The sequence below is a fragment of the Salvelinus fontinalis genome, chromosome 9 (genome assembly GCF_029448725.1).
Source record: "Salvelinus fontinalis isolate EN_2023a chromosome 9, ASM2944872v1, whole genome shotgun sequence".
NCBI lineage: Eukaryota > Metazoa > Chordata > Actinopteri > Salmoniformes > Salmonidae > Salvelinus > Salvelinus fontinalis.
In genome coordinates, this window is record NC_074673.1 from 53,109,091 (window position 1) to 53,129,781 (window position 20,691).

At 43.3% G+C, this 20,691-nt stretch overlaps 1 protein-coding gene across 11 annotated transcripts in view; it reads right to left on the reverse strand.

Moving 5' to 3' along the window:
* The window catches only part of LOC129862840 (AP-3 complex subunit beta-2), a 99,970-nt gene that overhangs the window by 19,744 nt on the left and 59,535 nt on the right, over positions 1-20,691 (reverse strand). For 4 of the 11 annotated variants that reach the window (XM_055934877.1, XM_055934878.1, XM_055934872.1 and 1 more), the window contains exons 8-19: positions 18,278-18,487; positions 18,034-18,131; positions 16,945-16,999; positions 16,712-16,783; positions 16,567-16,629; positions 16,266-16,398; positions 11,414-11,523; positions 10,922-11,098; positions 9,244-9,430; positions 8,830-8,960; positions 1,644-1,682; positions 677-791 (exon numbers count right to left, since the gene is read on the reverse strand). In XM_055934877.1, the coding sequence (XP_055790852.1) occupies positions 677-791; positions 1,644-1,682; positions 8,830-8,960; positions 9,244-9,430; positions 10,922-11,098; positions 11,414-11,523; positions 16,266-16,398; positions 16,567-16,629; positions 16,712-16,783; positions 16,945-16,999; positions 18,034-18,131; positions 18,278-18,487 (1,390 nt within the window). The remainder of the gene's footprint in view (positions 1-676; positions 792-1,643; positions 1,683-8,829; positions 8,961-9,243; positions 9,431-10,921; positions 11,099-11,413; positions 11,524-16,265; positions 16,399-16,566; positions 16,630-16,711; positions 16,784-16,944; positions 17,000-18,033; positions 18,132-18,277; positions 18,488-20,691) is intronic. The other 7 variants (XM_055934880.1, XM_055934882.1, XM_055934875.1 and 4 more) reach the window with 3 other exon arrangements.

A 20,691-nucleotide genomic window follows, 5' to 3' on the forward strand; every position in this document is an offset into this window, starting at 1 on the left:
TTTTCATTTTTTATTAACAGGTAATCTATGGTAATTTATACTTGAATAACTTATTTTTTTTTTGATTTATATAAAATATAATTTTTTTGATCATCTTTATATCTGTCTCCATATTTTCTATGAGGTTGTAGTGGAAAATAGGCTAATTAATGAAAAAAGCATTGAATTAACAATGGCATCATTTTCAATTAAACTCTGCAACTGTCACAACTATTGACTTTTTTCACAACTGCCTCAAAAACATTTACAACAAAGACATATTGACATAGTAAAATAAATAAAAGTGTGTAAAAATATAAAGGATATTTCATGCTGAAACCCTGATATTAAACACCAACGGTATTCACTAAGTTGATGGGTTATATTTAGGATAATGTTTTACAGCTTTTACATCATTTTCTTTAATTTAAAAATCATCTTATCTTATATTTCATGAAAATTACATAAAATCCTTGAAAGTTTCCCAAATTCCGGTGGTTTTCTGGAAAACGTAATATACCCTTCCTTTGCAACCCTACTCATAGGACATGATAAAACACATATAGGCAAACATTTCCACGGATGCACACACACGCACACAAACGCTTTTTACGTCATCACAGTATTATTCTTCATTTTAGGACGTGTGGTGAAGGGGGTTGTGAGGATGTGTATGGAAGTAAGCAGCCCAAGTCACCACTGTCAGCAGACTCGGTCGGGCCAGACTCGCCCTCCGAGTCAGAGTAGAACGGCTTGTCCGCCTTCTTTTCTTTCCTTTTCTCACGGCTGCTGCACTTGGTCCACTCCGGCACCTGGCAAAGAGGTCAGAGAGTCAGCCGTGTCACCACCACGTCCGAAGCATTTCAATGGAAGCAGAGAAGAGGGGTTCATCTGAAATGCCACCGTATACCCTAGTGCACTACTTTTGACCAGGACTCGCATAGGGCTCAGGTCAAAAGTAGTGCGCTATAGGGGAATGGGGTGCCATTTCGGATGCAGCCAAGGATCGAAGACGCAGCATGGCCATGACTGCTTCCCCCTGGGGCCGACCCTGTGAACCAAACCAACCAGCCATAATGGGCTTCCATTATGGTACAGTCCCGTGAAGCTTTAGTTTACACAATTGTCATAACATGTACTGTATAACATGTTTAACTTGTATTTATTGTTTTCCACAACTAGGTGGCAGCACCAGGTGATGCCTTCATGGCCAGTTCGGTAACAGTGTTTGATTTGGATTTTTTAAAGGGAGTAGTTCCAATAAAGATGTAATGTCCTCCAGGAGTAGTCAATGTCCTGGCACTGAAAAATGTAACAACATTAAAATGTATTGTATTAACCAGGGTGTATTCTTTTCTATTCTTACTGATACGGTATGTTAGTTGTTTATCTCACATGCAAAAAACAACAACAACAACCATAAAAAGTAAGAAGAAGAGAAGTTTCAACAAGTGGGAGGACTGTCAACTCTTCTGAAGGAATCGACTCTTTAATGGTAGAGAGAGGAGGTTGCTGAGCTGGGTAGTTTTGCTGAGTTAGCTAGGCACAGAACAGCAGCTACGGTAGGCCGGGGGTGTCAAAAAGCACTTTGGCGCTTTGGGGAAAGGGGGGGGGGGGGGGGGGGGGGCTCAAAGAGGCAAGCTCTTTGCCACTGACTGACTCACGCTGGTTAAAGTTGTGACTCTTTCAAGCAGCGTAATAACCTGGCAGGACGGAAGAAAGAAAAAGATTGGGATGGAAATGAGATGACAAAAAGGAAGAAAAGTCTAGAAAGAGGTATGAAAAACAAGGCAAAAAGGAACAGACGGATTCAAGTTGCACTTACTCAATACTGTAGTTGTTCAAAAACAGTTTTCACCTCTACGCGATTGTTACAACAAGGATTTATCTTACTCTCTTTAAAAAATATTATTTAACCATAATTAAGCATTCATGAAACAACATTACCAAAGTACTTAAACATTACTTCAACAACTTGAAATTACTTCAACTAGCAATTTGATAACTTACTTTAACCAAGTTATTAAAAAACGTAATACAGTTAAAGTTAACAAATTCACAATTACTTATGGTTATCATAATCATTACAGTACACCCAATATCAAAGACTATATATCAATGGTAAAGCATGAGGTGGTGTTTGCTTATTTAACTTCGCTATGGTAGTGCAACCTTGATTGAATGAATCCAGCGGGGGTTGAATGGTGGAATACATGAGGAGAGGAACATAGAAGATCGAGAGAGGCAGATTTTGGATTGGAAACCAGGTTGGCACACACTGCACAACAAGCAAGAGTCAAACACAGCAGTTCACACGCAAAATACACAAACTGTACCACTAACTCAAGTCCAATTTCAGTTACTAAAATTAGAGACCAGTAGCCTAACTATCCATCTAGCTAAGGTCCCTTTCAAAACGGAAACTTTCTCTTCATATAAATAGCTATAAGAGACAGAGCTTCTATAGCATTAATTATTGAAATACGTTCATAGAATACCTGTAGCAATTTACCATCCTTTATAGGCTCAGCTAAGTAATAGTAATAAGTGAATTCCCATCTAAACCAATCGACACTTTGACATCCAACACCAATCTTTTTTAATATGGTGCCACAGCTGGTGTGCGATCTCTAATATTTATATCCTGTAGTACTGCTCAGCGGAGTTGGAATACTTCAATAAAAACTGTCGACCATACTATTTACCAAGAATTTTCATCTATATTTTTCGTAGCTGTCTATTTACCACCACAAACCAATGCTGGCACTAAGACCGCACTCAACGAGCTATATAGTGCCATAAGCAAACAAGAAAATGCTCATCCAGAGGCAGCGCCCCTAGTAGCGTTTTTTTTTTTACGCAGGGAAACTGAAATCTGTTTTACCAAATTTCTACCCGTATGTCACCTGTGCAACTACAGGAGAAATAAATCTAGATCACCTTTACTCCACACACAGAAACAAATACAAAGCTCTTCCTCTGCCTCCATTTGGCAAATCTTACCATAACTCTATCGTCCTGATTCCTTACAAGCAAACACTCAAACAGGAAGTGCCAGTGACTCGGTCAATACAGAAGTGGTCCGATGAAGCGGATGCTAAGCTACAGGACTGTTTCCCTAGCACAGACTGGAATATTTTCCGGAATTCATCCGATGGCATTGAGGAGTTTACCACATCAGTCACCGGCTTCATTAATAAAGTACATTGATGACATCATCCCCACAGTGACAGTGCGTACATATCCCAACCAGAAGCCATGGATTACAGGCAACATCCTCACTGACCTAAAGGCAAGAGCTGCCACTTTCAAGGAGCGGGACATTAGTCCGACGTAGACGTAGAGCCGGAGTAGTAGGATTTGATCTTAGTCCTGTATTGAAGCTTTGTCTGTTTGATGGCTCCTGCTACGACCTTTGATGAGCCATCAAACAGACAAAGCATCAATACAGGCCTAAGATCGCATCCTACTACACTGACTCTGATACTCGTTGGATTTTGCAGGGCTGGCAAACTATTACAGATTACAAAGGGAAACCCAGCCGCGAGCTGCCAAGTGACGTGAGCCTACCAGACGAGCTAAATGCCTTCTATGCTTGCTTCAAGGCAAGCAACACTGAACCATGCATGAGAGTACCAGCTATTCCGGACGACTGTTTGATCACACTCTCTGTAGCCGATGTAAACAGGTTAACATTCACAAGGCCGCAGGGCCAGACAGATTACTAGGACGGGTAAGAGCATGCGCTGGCAAGTGTCTTCACTGACATTTTCAACTTCTCCCTGACACAGTCTGTAATACCTAAATGTTTCAAGCAGACTAACATAGTCCCTTGTGCCAAAGAACGCCAAGGTTATCTGTCTAAATGACTATCGCCCCGTAGCACTCACATATGTAGCCATGAAATGCTTTGAAAGGCTGGTCATGGCTCACATCAACACCATTATCCCATACACCCTGGACCCACTTCAATTCGCATACCACAGATGACGCAAACTCTATTGCACTCCACACTGCCCTCTCCCACCTGTACCAGAGGAACACTTATGTGAGAATGCTGTTCATTCACTACAGCTCAGCGTTCAACACCATAGTGCCCTCCAAGCTCATCCCTAAGCTAAGAACCCTGGGACTGAACACCTCCCTCTGCAACTGGAACCTGGACTTCCTGATGGGCCGCCCCCAGGTGGTGAGGGTAGGCAACATCCCAGCCTCCACGCTGAACCTTTAACATGGGCGCCCCTCAGGGATGCATGCTTAGTCCCCCCTGTACTCCCATCATTAAGTTTGCTGACAACAAGACAATGGTAGGCCTGATCACCGACGATGATGAGACAGTCTATAGGGAGGAGGTCAGAGACCCGGCAGTGTGGTGCCAGGACAACAACCTCTCCCTCAACGAAAGCGAGACTAAGGAGCTGATCATGGACAGGGGACGGGTCGAGAGCTTCAAGTTCCTCGGTGTCCACATCACTAATGATCTATCATGGTCCACACAAACAACACAGTTGTGAAGAGGGCACAACAATACCTTGGGTTTGGCCGGCCGGGATGTCCTTGTCCCATCGCGCTCTAGTGACTCCTGTGGCGGGCCAGGCGCATGCACGCTGACACGGTCGCCAGGTGTACAGTGTTTCCTCCGACACATTGGTGCGGCTGGCTTCCGGGTTAAGCGGGCATTGTGTCAAGAAACAGTGCAGCTTGGCTGGGTCGTGTTTCGGAGGACGCACGGCTCTCGACCTTCGCCTCTCCCAAGTCCGTACGGGAGTTGCAGCGATGGGACAAGACTGTAACTACCAATTGGATACCAATAAATTGGGGAAAAAAAGGGGTAAAAATAATAATAATAATAAAAAAGATTCTATAGCTGCATTACTGAGAGCATATTGACTGGCTGCAACACCGCTTGGTATGGCAACTGCTTGGCTTTGACCACAAGGGGCTACACAGGGTAGTGCATATGGCCCAGTACATCACTAGGGCCAAGCTCCCTGTCATCTAGGACCTCTATAACAGGTGGTGTCAGAGGAAATCCCTAAAAATTGTCAAAGACTACACTCTGCTGCCGCACGGCAAGCGATAACGATGCACCGAGTCTGGAACCAACAGGACCCTGAACAGCTTCTACCCCCAAGCCATATGACTGCTAAATAGTTAGTTAAATAGATAACCAAATAAACTGAACAAAAATATAAACGCATCATGCAACAATTTAAACATTTGACTGAGTTACAGTTAATTTAAGGAAATCAGTCAATTGAAATAAATTCACTAGACCCTAATCTATGGTTTTCACATGACTGGGGATACAGATATGCATCTTTTGTTCACAAACACCTTAAAAAAATGGGCCTCACAATGGGCCTCAGGATCTCATCACGCTATTTCTGTGCATTCAAGTTGCCATTGATAAAACGCAATTATTTTAGTTGTCCGTAGCTTATACCTACGCCACCGCCACCATGGGGCACTTTGTTCAAAATGTTGACATTAGCAAACCGGTCCGCCACACAACACAATACACATGGTCTGCTGTTGAGCGGCTGGTTGGACGTACTGCCAATTGCAATCTGTGGCATTGTGTTGTGTGACAAAACTGCACATTAGTGGCCTTTTATTGTCCCCAGCACAAGGTGCACCTGAGTAATGATCATGCTGTTTAATAAGCTTCTTGATATGCCACACCTGGATGGGTTATCTTGGCAAAGGAGAAATGCTCACTAACAGGGATGTAAACAAAATGGGAGAGAAAAAAGTTTTGTGTGCGTATGGAACATTTCTGGGATCTTTTATTTCAGCTCATGAAACATGGGACCAACACTTTACATGTAGCGTTTATATATATTTTCATACTTACAGTATTTTACTAGGTGAATTTCACTTTTACTTGAGGCATTTTCTATTAAGGTGTCATGACTCTCCTGTGAGGATCCGAAGGATCAGGTTACAGTGAGTCCGCTCTACAGCGCCCTCTCTCTCCCGCAGAGGGGGAGAGGGGTGACGTTGGTCGTTTTATGACGCTCGTAAATACATTGTAGAAACAGGATTGAGGGGAATGAAACCTTTTGTTTCAAGGAGATTACTCCCGCCAAAACTACAACATCAAAAGGCTGGATAATGAACAATATTTCTGTAATCCAGACATTGGGAATGGTCCGTGGGTATTTAAAGAATAATGATGTTAGCCTTCTAAATGAAAAAATTGTTTTTCATATAAAGTCTTAACCAGTCAGTGACCACACCCACGTGGGCACAGACATTATGTCGGCGTCATGGAACGCCCCTTTTGCCAGAGTGCATAAAACCCCTTGTGAAGAATTAACCTATCAGACCAAGCCGGTGGACGGTGTTGAACCGGACGTCACAAATGGTTCGACTCTATGAGACCAGAAAAACGTGAAGCGCGGCTGCACGTTGAAATGGTAGGAATTTAAATCTCTAGATATAGTACATTGCTGTGTTGCTAAGGGCGTGTAAAATGGTTAGACTCTACATTAGACCAGTGTGACCGACAGCGTGAGCTGAAAGATACGAAATGGTTAGAAACTCTCTCTCTCTCGAAGACAACACAGGAACATTCAGTCTGCAGCTGTTTAAGTATTATTCAACTGTATGTACGATAGTGGAATTCCTTTGTTTCTCCCTTTCCCTCTCTTTTGAATCCGCCATTTTGTGTAACAAGCCGTCATATCGGTTTAGTCCACTAGGGACCTTTCATTGCATTGTGTTAGTAACCAATAACTATACTGTGTGTGTGTGTGTGTTTATGTATTTCTCTATGATTATTTAGTTAGTTAGTAAATAAATAATTACGCCAATTTGTATATTGCTGATTCATAATTTATGCTAGGGTTCGTGCAGATATCCAAGAATATTGACTATGACTGATGTAAGAGATATTTATATCTTTAGAGTTTAGTCAGGAGATAGTAACTCATTAAATAACTTTTCACGTGGTGCCCCAGATTACTACTTAATGAATTGTCATATGATTCATTTAATTGCGTAATAATTGAACGTGGAATGTAATTATTTTATAAGATAACAGTTTTACTCAAGTATGATAACTGGGTTCTTTTTCCACCACTGGATAGAATCCTCTGCAAAGGGTTATACCCAGCACCAAAAAGGGTTCCCCTATGGGGACACACCGAAGACCCCTATATGGTTCTAATTAGCACCATATAGGGGCTAGACTATCCGTACAATAGGATCAACTAGTTATTTGGGCAAACTACCCCATCAAGTGTCTGGAATTAGTTATTTGGATGAACTATCTCTTTAAGTCACTGAAGCGCCCTGTTTGAGTGGTACAGAGAAATTAGAGAGAGAGTAGAGCAGTCAGTAAAAATACACTGCACTCTCAAACGGGAGGCACCTCTTGCCTGTCTCCTAGCAAGCCGATCCGCCCCTCACTGCTGGTTATGACCTCCTCTATCTGCGGACCGAGGGCAGAGAGAGAGAGAGGTCATGGGGTCAAAAGTCACCAGATACAAATCCACATGTGAACTCGTCTGGAAATCTGCTTTGGTCATGAATGACACATTAATGCAGAATCATGGGGAATGAAAAGACATTGTTAACACAAACATAAACAGTTCACGGAGCAACGATAAACCAAGGGAACAACCAAACCAAATCAAGAATTCAAGTCCCTCCTCCAGTGCAACAAGAACATTTTTTTAAAGGGTTTTGTAGGCTGATTTGGACGTAAGGAGCGAGACTTAAGGATATTGATTTGATGTCAGCCGTTGGCACATATCGTTGAAAATGAACCGATGGCACATGGAATGATAATGTGGAAAAATGGGAGCCTCTGTGGTTTGGGTAATTAGAGGTGTTTAGGTGAGACTATACTGCAAGGTGGTTATTTGAGTCTGTGTGGTGTGTTTTAGTAACAGTACATTTGCTGGGTTGTTTTCATTAGGCATCAAACAGAAGAAAACTACTTGGAGTTGTCCAATAAACGCTTATTATGGTTTTCCGTTGTAAAATGAATAAGACCCTGTTTTGCCTCTTTTCTGTGTGTTCCAAGCTGAGCTGCATTGCTGGAGGTACCCTTCCATCCCTTTATGCCATGTGCCATTGGCTCAAGCAGGTGAGTTATCACCAAATGGGGTGTGGGTTTGGGTGATTGAGTGTTTGTTACCCTATAGAGGCCAGAGGAGCGAGGGGTCTAATGGGTAGCATAGTATTGGATAAACTTGGCAAGTAGGCCACAGCTAGGCCAGCTAGAGTTTACTAGCGGACACCTGACAGTGATTTCCCAATTTCACTAGTGTGTGCTCAGATGTGATAGCTAACTAGCCTCAGCTGACATTAGCATAACAATATTCCACTCTGTTACCAGTTGATCGGAGTTGACACTGGGACAGGTGATTCCTGTTACCCAGTCAATTTCAGATTCATTCTGTTACGTTATTAGCTGTTACATAATCATGTTTACTGGGCAGATAATATGGCAACCATACAGTTCAAGCATCTGGGTCCTTGAACTTGACTAAAACAGAATTAACCTTTTCAGGACGCATTCTGGCACCACTGGCAGTATGTGCGGAAGCAGCATCCCATTGACAATGCATGGGAGACAATAGGGATGTCCGTAGTGCATACGTGGATGACGTTATGCTAATGAACAGTGAGTGACCAGTGAATGACTGGCAGGTGGTCATGATTAATGAAGTCAGTGTTATGTGTCAGTGTTTGGGTGCTACTGCAATTTGGTAGTGGTGCTGCGCCCCCTCCAAGGCAATGCCCAACTAGAGGAGCGCCCCCTCGGGCCCCCCTCGGGTTTTGGGGGGCCCCTAGAGGCCCCCTGTCTCTGGCTGTTACTGTTTCCACTGCACGCACAGACTCCTTCACCTCCACGTTGCGCACAGAGGGGTCTGGGGCGGCCTCGGGCCAGTCGGGCAGCACCTGGTAGCCGCCGGCCTTGGCATTCAGTAGGTGGGACAACGAGCCCAGCTGGAAGTGGTCTCGATCTGGAAAACACAGAGGAAAAAAGACCGTAAGATCCACATAATTTCATAAAACATTATTATATTGTATCTCTATGGTATGAATTATGGTTAGGACCATGTTAACTTACAATTTATTTTTAAAAGGCTCATGTCTGACAACACAAAACAGAAATAGTAAGAGTCTCAGATCTGGTTGTGCCATCTTGCCAACTCTGCGGTCATTATCGCCATAGACGTTGGCAGTAGAGCACAAACAGATCTGGGACCAGGATAGTAAAAAATAACACCATCTGATGAAAGACACCTTTAAATGGAGACTCGAGGACGGGCGCAGGCTTAAGGGCCAGGAACAGCTTCTTGGCATACTTGCTGAGGGCACCACTCTTGTCAGTGGGCACGATGAGCTGGCGGATGAAGCGCGCCCGGTCGCGAATGTCATAGTTCTGGTCGTACTTGGCCAGGTTCAGCACGTACTGAGTGAGCAGTTTTGTCTGAGGGAGGAGAGGAACAAGGGAGGAGGGAGGGTGGGAGGAGGGGAAAAGAGAGAGAATGTTACTTTCAACTGGAGGGAGGTGACAGCTTGGTGCCAGAGACAGAGAGAGAGAGACACAGAGAGAGAGATTTCAACACCATGGACAGCGCCATAGGGATGACTGTATCATACCAGTGGATCATTGGTGGAAGGACCATAGAAATAGTAACGACTGCACAAGAGTCTTGGCTGTACCATATTGAATCATGCTGAAAGTCTAAATCACTCCCTACCTATGGAAAATATGCTTTAATGGTGAGATGGAAGTGTTTTTATCCAAAAAGGGAGTAAGCCTGCTTGTGCAGTAAAATGAGAACAACACTATTTGCTTCTCTGACATCTTGGGAAAGGGTTTAATACAAGACACTGCTGCGAAGCTGGGGAGCTAAAGCAGCTAAAGGACGTGGCAATACTAAACCCACTGTTTTGGTAAAGACTTTACAAATACAAGCTGCTGTACCAGCTGTTCCCTAGAGAACCATGGGATAGAAGGGGAATAAAGACAAAGGGAAAATATAGCCTAGTGCTGTGCCTGTCTTATTCTCATATGCTGAAACATGAGGTGATGGCGGCAGTTGAATGGCACGACAATGGGCCTCAAGATATCTCTGTGCATTCAAATTGCCATCGATAAAATGCAATTGTGTTCGTTTTCCGTTGCTTATGCCGGCCCATACTATAACCCTATCATGGGGCACTCAATGTTGACATCAGCAAACCGCTTGCCCACACAACACCATACACGTGGTCTGCGGTTGCGAGGCTGGTTGGACGTCCTGCCAAATTCTCTTAAACGACGTGGGAGGCAGCTTATGGTAGAGAAATTAACATTAAATTCTCTGACAAAAAGGTCTGTTGAACATTCCTGCAGTCAGCATGCCAATTGCACGCTCCCTCAAAACTTGAGACATCTGTGGTATTGTGTTGTGTGACAAAACTGCACATTTTAGAGTGGCCTTTTATTGTCCCCAACACAAGGTGCACCTGTGTAATGATCATGCTGTTTAATCAGCTTCTTGATATGCCACACCTGTCAGGTGGATGGATAATCTTGGCAAAAGAGAAATGCTCACTAACAGGGATGTAAACAAATTTGTGGACAACATTTGAGAGATTTAAGCTTTTTACACGTATGGACCATTTTTGGGATCTTTCATTTCAGCTCATGAAACATGGGACCAATATTTTACATGTTGTGTTCATATTTGTATTCAGTGTAGATGCTGGCACCTGTTCGGAGTTGGCCAGGTAGAGTTTGTCAGCCAGGAGATGGTTATAACACATTATAACGGGGTCATACAGGCTCATCACAAGTCCTAAATGCATTATAACTGCATCACCTGTTTGGAGTTGGTCAGGTAGAGTTTGTCAGCCAGGAGATGGTTATAACACATTATAACGGGGTCATACATGCTCATCACAAGTCCTAAATGCATTATAACTGCATCACCTGTTTGGAGTTGGTGAGGTAGAGTTTGGCAGCCAGGTTGATGATCTGCAGCTTGACGATGTCTTCCTCGTTGGTGAAGGTCTTGGCCATCTTCCTCAGGACATCCGGAGCGATCTTGGGAACGTGCTCACAGTACTCCCCGATCAGCCACAGGATACTGGCCCGCGCCATGGGCACCTGTGTAGGCAGACAGTGCATGAACATTGCAAACAGGCTGAGTCAAGTGGAGAAACTGGAAGAGCTAGCTCTGGCTCTCGGTCTTTTGTTACAATTCCTGAAATACAATCATAATACAATATAATTCGTTTTTTCAACAAAAGTGCCTATTTGTTGCTTACTCAAAACAAACTGACAGCACAACCAAGCAGGACGGTTGTGAAGGTTTGGTGACAAATATGATTTAAAAAAACAATAATTATGACAAGAAAAAGAGCACCTCATGTAGTAGCACTCTGGGGTCAAAGTTAAGATCAGAGGCCTAGGTACACATACCTGGATGTTGTCGGTGAGTTTGGCCATGTGCTTGATGATGTCACTGTGCTGCTCGGGCTGCATCTGCAGCAGCTTCTTAATCACCACCACCGACTCGGCCACTACTAACTCTGCAACCGACACATGTTCATGCTGTTATTTCACAACCTTCATTGAACTTTTGTTATATCACATGGGCCGTTGAGAGGAAATGGTTGATATGCTGTCAGCTGAAGCACAGGGAATCCTGACATGAATGTACGTTCAAACCCAAAACTTGACTCTACAGGAATGACCTCAACACAGCCAAAACCCATTTGTAAGAAAATCAATACTTAAAAAAAATAATTACCAGCCGTGACTGTACTTGCTTTTCTTCTCCTTTTCTTCAGTTTACAATAGGATTCACTATATCTTTACCTTTAGTAAAGATAGGCACATAATTGAGGAATATGATATAGGAACATTTTTAATGAAAAAATACTATTTTTATATAATATTATTTTTAATATTATTTACATAAGTATTTAGATGTTTCTACAACTTGATTGGAGTCCACCGGTGGTAAATTTAATTGATTGGACATGATTTGGAAAAACACACACCTGTCTATATAAGGTCCCACAGTTGACCGTGCAAGTCAGAGCAAAAATCAAGCCATGAGGTCGAAAGAATTGTAAATGGAGCTCAGAGACAGAATTGAGTCGAGACACAGATCTGGGGAAGGGTACCAACAAATGTCTTCAAGACAAGAACACAGTGGCCTCCATCATTTGTAAATGGAAGAAGTTTGGAAACACCAAGACTTCCTAGAGCTGGGCGCCTGGCCAAACTGAGCAATCGGGGGAGAAGGGCCTTGGTCAGGGAGGTGACCAAGAACCCGATGGTAACTCTGACAGAGCTCCAGAGGTTCTCTGAAGAGATGGGAGAACCTTCCAGAAGGACAACCATCTCTGCAGCACTCCACCAACCAGGCCTTTATGGTAGAATGGCCAGACGAAAGCCACTCCTCAGTAAAAGGCACATGACAGCTTATTTGGAGTTCGCCAAAAGGCACCTTAACGATTCTCAGACCATGGCGAAGGTTCCCTTCCAACAGGACAACGACCCTAAGCACACAGCCAAGACAACGCATGAGTAGCTTCGGGACAAGTCTCTGAATGTCCTTGAGGGGCCCAGCCAGAGCCCGGACTTGAACCCGATCAAACATCTCTTGAGAGACCTGAAAATAGCCGTGCAGTGATGCTCCCCATCCAACCTGACAGAGTTTGATAGGATTTGCAGAGAAGAATGGGAGAAACTCCCTAAATACAGATGTGCCAAATTGTAGCGTCCTACCCAAGAAGACTGAAGGCTGTAATCGCTGCCAAAGGTGCTTCAACAAAGTACTGAGTAAAGGTTCTGAATACTTACGTAAATGTGATATTTACATTTTTATTTTAAATACATTTGCAAAAAAATTCAAAAAACCTGTTTTTGCTTTGTCATTATGGGCTATTGTGTGTAGAATGATGAGGGGGATTTAAAAAAAATCCATTTTAGAATAAGGCTGTAACGTAACAAAATGTGGAAAAAGTCAAGGGGTCTGAATACTTTCCGAATGCACTGTGCCTTCGAGTTTGCATCAAGATCTGCAATGCTGCTGGTATTTCCACGCTCAACATTTTCCTGTGCGTATCAAGAATGTTCTACCACCCAAAGGACTTGATACAACTGTGGGAAGCATTGGAGTCAACATGGGTCAGTATCCATGGGGGGTTGCAACTCAATATTAGGAAGGTGTTCGTAATGTTTAGTATACTCAGTGTATGTCCATGTGTTTGAATAATAGACCAAGATCAACTCAAGTATTTTGAATAACCCACAGATGAAGGTACAAATGAATCTGGACATTTAAACCTATCTGGAACAGAATGACAACGGTGAGGTGTCACCGTCTGTGCTCTGGGATGTATGCAAAGCTGTAATAAGGGGGGAAATGATCCCCTCTACATCTCTTTTCAAGAACATTAGAAGAGAGAAACTTAATAAACTGCAATCTCAGTTAAAACAATTAAAAAGGGCATAAACCTCTGGATCCCAAGCTGAAACAAGAAATTAAAGAATAAAAGAATAAAATGGGAGAAAATGTACTCACAAGAAACAAAAAGTATATTCCTACAACAGAGGTACTATGAAGTAGGCAGTAAGTCTATGAAACTATTAGCCTATAGACTGAAAAAATAACAGGGCAACAGTCTCCCACAAATGATTCAGCACCCCCCCCCCCCCCCCCCCCCTTGGGCCAATTAGTGCCAATTATTGAAATGTATGATGCGTGGAGTAATGAGAGAGAGAGATAAATAAAATTTAAAATTAAATTAAAAAGTCTAATTTGCAGAAAATATAATGGGCGGAGCTTATAGGTCCTTATGGGAAAATTGTTGGTTAATTTCCTTATGGGGGACAACAAGCAGATATAACTGTCTACAAGATAAGGAACCCCCAAACCAAAATAATTCAACATAAAGTAGAAGGGATACAAGAGAGCTTCGAAATATTTTACAGAAACCTGCACTCCCAATCACACTTTGACAGTGACTGTCACGTTCGTCATAACTAGGAGACCAAGGCGCAGCGTGATGATAATACATCTTCTTTTTAATAACGAAGAAGACTGAACAAACTATACAAAATAACAAAACGAACGCTAAATGACACAAGTGCAGACATGCAACATCACATAGACAATAACCCACAAACCAAACTGGAAAATGGCAACCTAAATAGGATCCCCAATCAGAGACAACGATAAACAGCTGCCTCTGATTGGGAACCAATCTAGGCCACCATAGACCTACATATGACTAGACTACACACACACACACCTGGATATACAAAAACCCTAGACAATACAAAACAATCATATCCACCCTCGTCACACCCTGACCTGACTATACACATCTATTCTAACTAGAAAAATAGAAAATATCTTACCAGAGCTCATTCACTTAGACCAGACAGGCTTTATCCCACAGACACAGTCAGTACAATATTACACGAACATTACAAATGATGATACATTTCCAAAATAATAAGGTAGAAGCCATTGCATTGTGCCTGGATGCTGAGAAGGCTTTTGATTCTGTCAGATGGGCCTATATCTATTCTGTGAGGACATTATTAAAGCCTTTCAGGCATTATATGATAGACCATTAGCAAGAATTAAAATCAATGGTAACCTCTCAAACCAGTTTGTATAAGAACAGGGTTTGACACAGGGATGCCTGGCCTCGCCCCTTCTCTTCGCCCTATTTATAGAACCCCTGAGTCAATGGATTAAACAGAATAACAACATTAAAGAGATGGATATGGTGGGAGGAGAAAAGATATATGAGATAACCAGTTTAAAGGATGGGCAACAAGAGGCCTCTCAGCCTACTGTACTTTAGTACACAAGGGTGCACTTCAAAGCTTCCAAGTATTAAGAGAGTGAAAAGGATTAGAACGTCAAGATTTCCATTAATATCTCAAAATATGTCACCGATTTGATGAAATCATAAAGGTGGAGGACTCTGAGACTATAGAACATGCCATATTCAAATAGTAATATCTGCTTATGAATCAGAAACATGCAGCAAAACTATCGTCAGACTATACAACGACTTCTTAAAATACACTATACTGTATATAAAAGGAGAAATGGGAAAGGAAGGGTAACATGGTCATTTCTGTGGATGAGTGGGAAACCCTATGCCAATTACAATGGAAAACAAGCTATTTGACTTGTGGGGAATTTGGATGGAAAAATATGACGCAGTTCTTTAACACGTCAGGGTAATGAAATGGAGTGTTGGAGATTATGAGGGCCTATTGAAGTAAACCATTACCACATATTTGGGAATGCCCTAAGCTTGTTCCATACTGGCAGGATGTCCATAGATGCATGGAAGCCGTATTTAGTGTTGATGTCCCATTCAGAGGGGAGGTCCTGTATTTAGGGTGCATTACATTTGATCTCAGTGATGCTTTAGACAAACACTTGAATGGGATACTTCTAGTAGCAAGTAAGAAAGCCCCAACTAAAAAATGGTCACAACAAGAGGCACCCGTGGTCAATGATTGGACAGATGTGATACCGACCTTTTCTCTGAGACTACTGTCACGTTCCTGACCTGTTTTCTCTTGTTTTGTATGTGTTTATTGGTCAGGGCGTGAGCTGGGTGGGCATTTCTATGTCGCTGTGTCTATGTCGATGTTCTATGTTGCATGTATGCACTAGTTCATTCGTAGCTTCACGTTCGTCAGTTTTGTTATTTTGTTAGTTTGTTAAAGTGTTTAGTTTCATGTTCATCTTCGTAGAAAAATAAAAGAAGATGGCTTATTTTCCACATGCTGCGCCTTGGTCCTCACTCTCTACCTTTGACGACCGTGACAACTACGAAAAATACAATCATAAAGATTTGGTTGAATTGAGTATATAACAGTGTTAAGGTCCGATTTTGTTACATGGTCAAAGTGGAAAAGACTAACATCCCCATGTTCAACTGTTAATAGTTACTGTGAGAAGAACAGAAGAGAAGAAATAAAATCATGGCGATAATGCCTAATTATTAAGACCGTTGAGCTATTTGTTTTTCACATATTTTGTTTTGTTGTGCTCTTTTCCTTTTTAACCGTTGACATCTTGCATACTCTCGCTGTTCATTAACGGTGGCAACTATGTACATGCTCTGTATGGACTTAGTGGTGCGGCGTGGCCCTGAGGGCTGCGTTGCATGAATAGACTTGCATTTGGACTATTGCCAAACTATGGATTGGTGTAAAAGAAGTCTCAATGGCAATGCAAAAATGTCACGCGTGTCTGAACGGGGAGAGTGTGACGTCTACTCACCATCGCGGTTGGAGAGCAGCTGCACCAGGCCGTTGAGACAGGTGTCCCTCACCTCCCCAATGTTGGTGGCACAGCGGCCGATGGCCTGGATGGTGGCTGCCACAAAGTCCTTATCATTGCTTTTAATGTACGTCTGCCAGAGAGAAAACATGGAATGAAGTTAACCCACTGTAGGCAGACCTGTACTGTACCTCCATGTACCCCTAGTGACACATGTATCCAAACACACAGGAAAGCAAAACAAATAATCCTCCTGATCACAAATGGCAGTCAAGCCAACCAGAAGTCTGATCCATTTTACCTGGAATTCTCTCAGGATGGTAGATATGTTTGTCTCGTTGGCCAGATTGGTCAAAACCTCCAGCTGTCGAAACAATCAGGACCATAATTAAAGTTCTGAAAGGTCAACGTGTTGCAACATGTCATTGTGAGAAGTGTTTGGTCACCTTGAGGACTTTAATCTGGGTTGGGTCTGTGGAGCGGATGTAGAAGCTCTTCAGATAGGGCTCAAACATCCCCTGGGAAACACAGAGACAAATAACATGTATCATTTCAGATCGTGCTGCAGACCCCATGCAGTACCTCCTCGGTTCCAAACAATCAGCCCCTAAACTATTTTGAATCCATTTTACCATTCAATACAGCCCCCTTTGGAGATATTATTGGAGTTATGACTCACCCTTCTCTTGATGGACATCGTTGCCACATTCTGAAGGACGACATATTGCACTTCACTACATGGGGATAGAAAGGGGGGTGGGGAGAGAGAGAGAGAGAACATTAATATAATTAATTACATGCAGCTGCCTCTTCACACACACACACACACACACACACACACACACACACACACACACACACACACACACACACACACACACACACACACACACACACACACACACACACACACACACACACACACACACACACACACAATGAGATGTAGCTGCTGTCACGTCACACGTGACAATACTGAAGTCATCCCTGGGCAGATGGATGTAGCCTGTTCTCTGAGCAATTTCATGGTGACATTTCCTCGTTGCTGACTGATGACCTCATCACTGTGCACGCAGCTCCACAACACCATAAATAAACTAAAGAGCAGGTGCTAGACAGCCAGGATGAGACACAGTAATTTCTTTGCTTTTTGTGACATTGTTCACTGTTTGTGCCTGTTCTTGTCTATGGTCCCATTCATGTGGACTCTAGATTAGAGTTATATTAATAATATTCAAACACATTCAAACAATATAAAAAGTCTGACTTACAGGTGTAGGATCTTAATTTGATCACCCTGTTGTGTGACTATTTTCCTGCGCTGCAGGCAATACAAACTTGTAGCGTATTCAAGGTTTAAAAAGGCTTCTAAAGTTAGTAATTTCCTCTAAAATGTCAGACTTGATTTGCTCTAATGAAAAGTGGATAAACCCCTACAAAAATGTCCATTAATTATTATCCACATAATAATTCCCATTTCCTGTTGTTGCAGGATTATTTTGCTGCTGTGAGGAACTGGTCAAATTAAAACCCTACATATGTAAATTAATGACACTAATATAACCATATAAGTTATGACAATGTAGTAGATAAGAGAATTCTCTAACAAATTTAGAACAGGGTGTTGAGTTTCTCTAATGGAAAGAGAGCACCGTCTCACGTCATATAGCATGACGACGCTGTACTGAGTATAGATAGTTCATGGCAACACGTCGGCTACAATGACTCCATCTCTGGGAAGACAATGGGAAAGACAGGTGACACTGACCTGTGACTCCTCATGAGGCGCACCAAAGCCTTGGCAATGACGCCTACCTCCGCTTTGGGTGCCAGGTGGAAATATAGCTGAGCCACAGCCATCACCACCTAGAGATAAGAGAGAAGGAAGAAGGGAGAAATAATCATTAGAATAGTAGTAGTAGTAGTAGTAGTAGTAGTAGTAGTAGTAGTAGTAGTAGTAGTATTGGTAGTAGTAGAAGTCGTAGCTGTAGTAATAGTTGTATGATACTCACTGCTGCGTTTCGACTCTGCAGTAGGGGCTTGGTATTCCTCAGCAGTAGCCGGTGGTCTGGGTCCATGACGTAAGGCTTCCTCTTGACAATGGCAGTCGCCTCAGTCTTCTTCTTCTCCTTCTCCTCTTTGTCTTCCTCATCATCAGTGTCATCATCATTATCAGAGCCATAGAAGGCCTTCTCTCCACCCCCCTCCTCCAACAGGGATTCCTATAGAGAGAGGGAGGGATGGATGAGTGAAGTAACACAACATCCGGTTTGGAGCGAGCGGTCGCATTCGCATTCGCTCCGCAGGTAGTATAACTTTTCATTACATTTCATTACATTTCATTATAGTACAACGGTTTGATTTGTCTAACCTTAGCAATTTCTTCTTAGCTAGCTACATAGCCGTCTTTGTATCAAAGATAATTGCGTAATTATCGTATTTCGTCGTCCTATCGTAGTCCACACTGCTATCTGCCCAGCAGCTAGCCAGCTAGCCAGCTAGCAAACGTCCACCGTCTACCGAATAGTAGTATAACTTTTCATTACATTTCATTACATTTCATTATAGTACAACGGTTTGATTTGTCTAATCTTAGCAACTTCTTCTTAGCTAGCTACATAGCCGTCTTTGTATCAAAGATAATTGCGTAATTATCGTATTTCGTCGTCCTAACGCAGTCTACACTGCTATCTGCCCAGCAGCTAGCCAGCTAGCAAACGTCCACCGTCTACCGAATAGCAGCACTGTAGAAACTATTACACTCAACGGAACGACTTGATTAGTGTAGTGTTAGCTAGCTACATAGTTGTCTTTGCTGTCTTCGTATCCAAGATAATTGGGTAGTTCAGAGTGTGTAGTTTTAGAGTGATTATCTTAATTTACCGAGGTTAGCTAGCCAGCTATTTGTCGTCCTTAACGTAGGAAACACTGCTAGCTAGCCAACAGCTAGCCAACGTCTACCGAATAGAACTTCCGCACTCAACAACCCGGTCGCATTCCGCTTCGCTCCACAGGTAGTATCACATTTTCATTTCATTTCATTACAGTACAACGGTTTGATTTGTTTGATCGTAGCTACATAGCCGTCTTTGTATCAAAGATAATTGTGTAGTCTAGAGCGATTTTCTAGGTTAGCTAGCCAGCTATTGTCGTTCTTTTAACGCAACGTAACGTAATCAACACTGCTAGCTAGCCAGCTAGCCACCGAATAGCAGCACTGTAGCAGCACTGTAGAAACTATTACACTCAACGGAACGACTTGATTAGTGTAGTGTCAACAACGCAGCCACTGCCAACTAGCCTACTTCAGCAGTACTGTATTATTTTAATCATTTCAGTCAATAAGATTCTTGCTACGTAAGCTTAACTTTCTGAACATTCGAGACGTGTAGTCCACTTGTCATTCCAATCTCCTTTGCATTAGCGTAGCCTCTCCTGTAGCCTGTCAACTATGTGTCTGTCTATCCCTGTTCTCTCCTCTCTGCACAGACCATACAAACGCTTCACACCGCGTGGCCGCGGCCACCCTAATCTGGTGGTCCCAGCGCGCACGACCCACGTGGAGTTCCAGGTCTCCGGTAGCCTCTGGAACTGCCGATCTGCGGCCAACAAGGCAGAGTTCATCTCAGCCTATGCCTCCCTCCAGTCCCTCGACTTCTTGGCACTGACGGAAACATGGATCACCACAGATAACACTGCTACTCCTACTGCTCTCTCTTCGTCCGCCCACGTGTTCTCGCACACCCCGAGAGCAGCTGGTCAGCGGGGTGGTGGCACCGGGATCCTCATCTCTCCCAAGTGGTCATTCTCTCTTTCTCCCCTTACCCATCTGTCTATCGCCTCCTTTGAATTCCATGCTGTCACAGTTACCAGCCCTTTCAAGCTTAACATCCTTATCATTTATCGCCCTCCAGGTTCCCTCGGAGAGTTCATCAATGAGCTTGATGCCTTGATAAGCTCCTTTCCTGAGGACGGCTCACCTCTCACAGTTCTGGGCGACTTTAACCTCCCCACGTCTACCTTTGACTCATTCCTCTCTGCCTCCTTCCTTCCACTCCTCTCCTCTTTTGACCTCACCCTCTCACCTTCCCCCCCTACACACAAGGCAGGCAATACGCTTGACCTCATCTTTACTAGATGCTGTTCTTCCACTAACCACATTGCAACTCCCCTCCAAGTCTCCGACCACTACCTTGTATCCTTTTCCCTCTCGCGCTCATCCAACACTTCCCACACTGCCCCTACTCGGATGGTATCGCGCCGTCCCAACCTTCGCTCTCTCTCCCCCGCTACTCTCTCCTCTTCCATCCTATCATCTCTCCCCTCTGCTCAAACCTTCTCCAACCTATCTCCTGATTCTGCCTCCTCAACCCTCCTCTCCTCCCTTTCTGCATCCTTTGACTCTCTATGTCCCCTATCCTCCAGG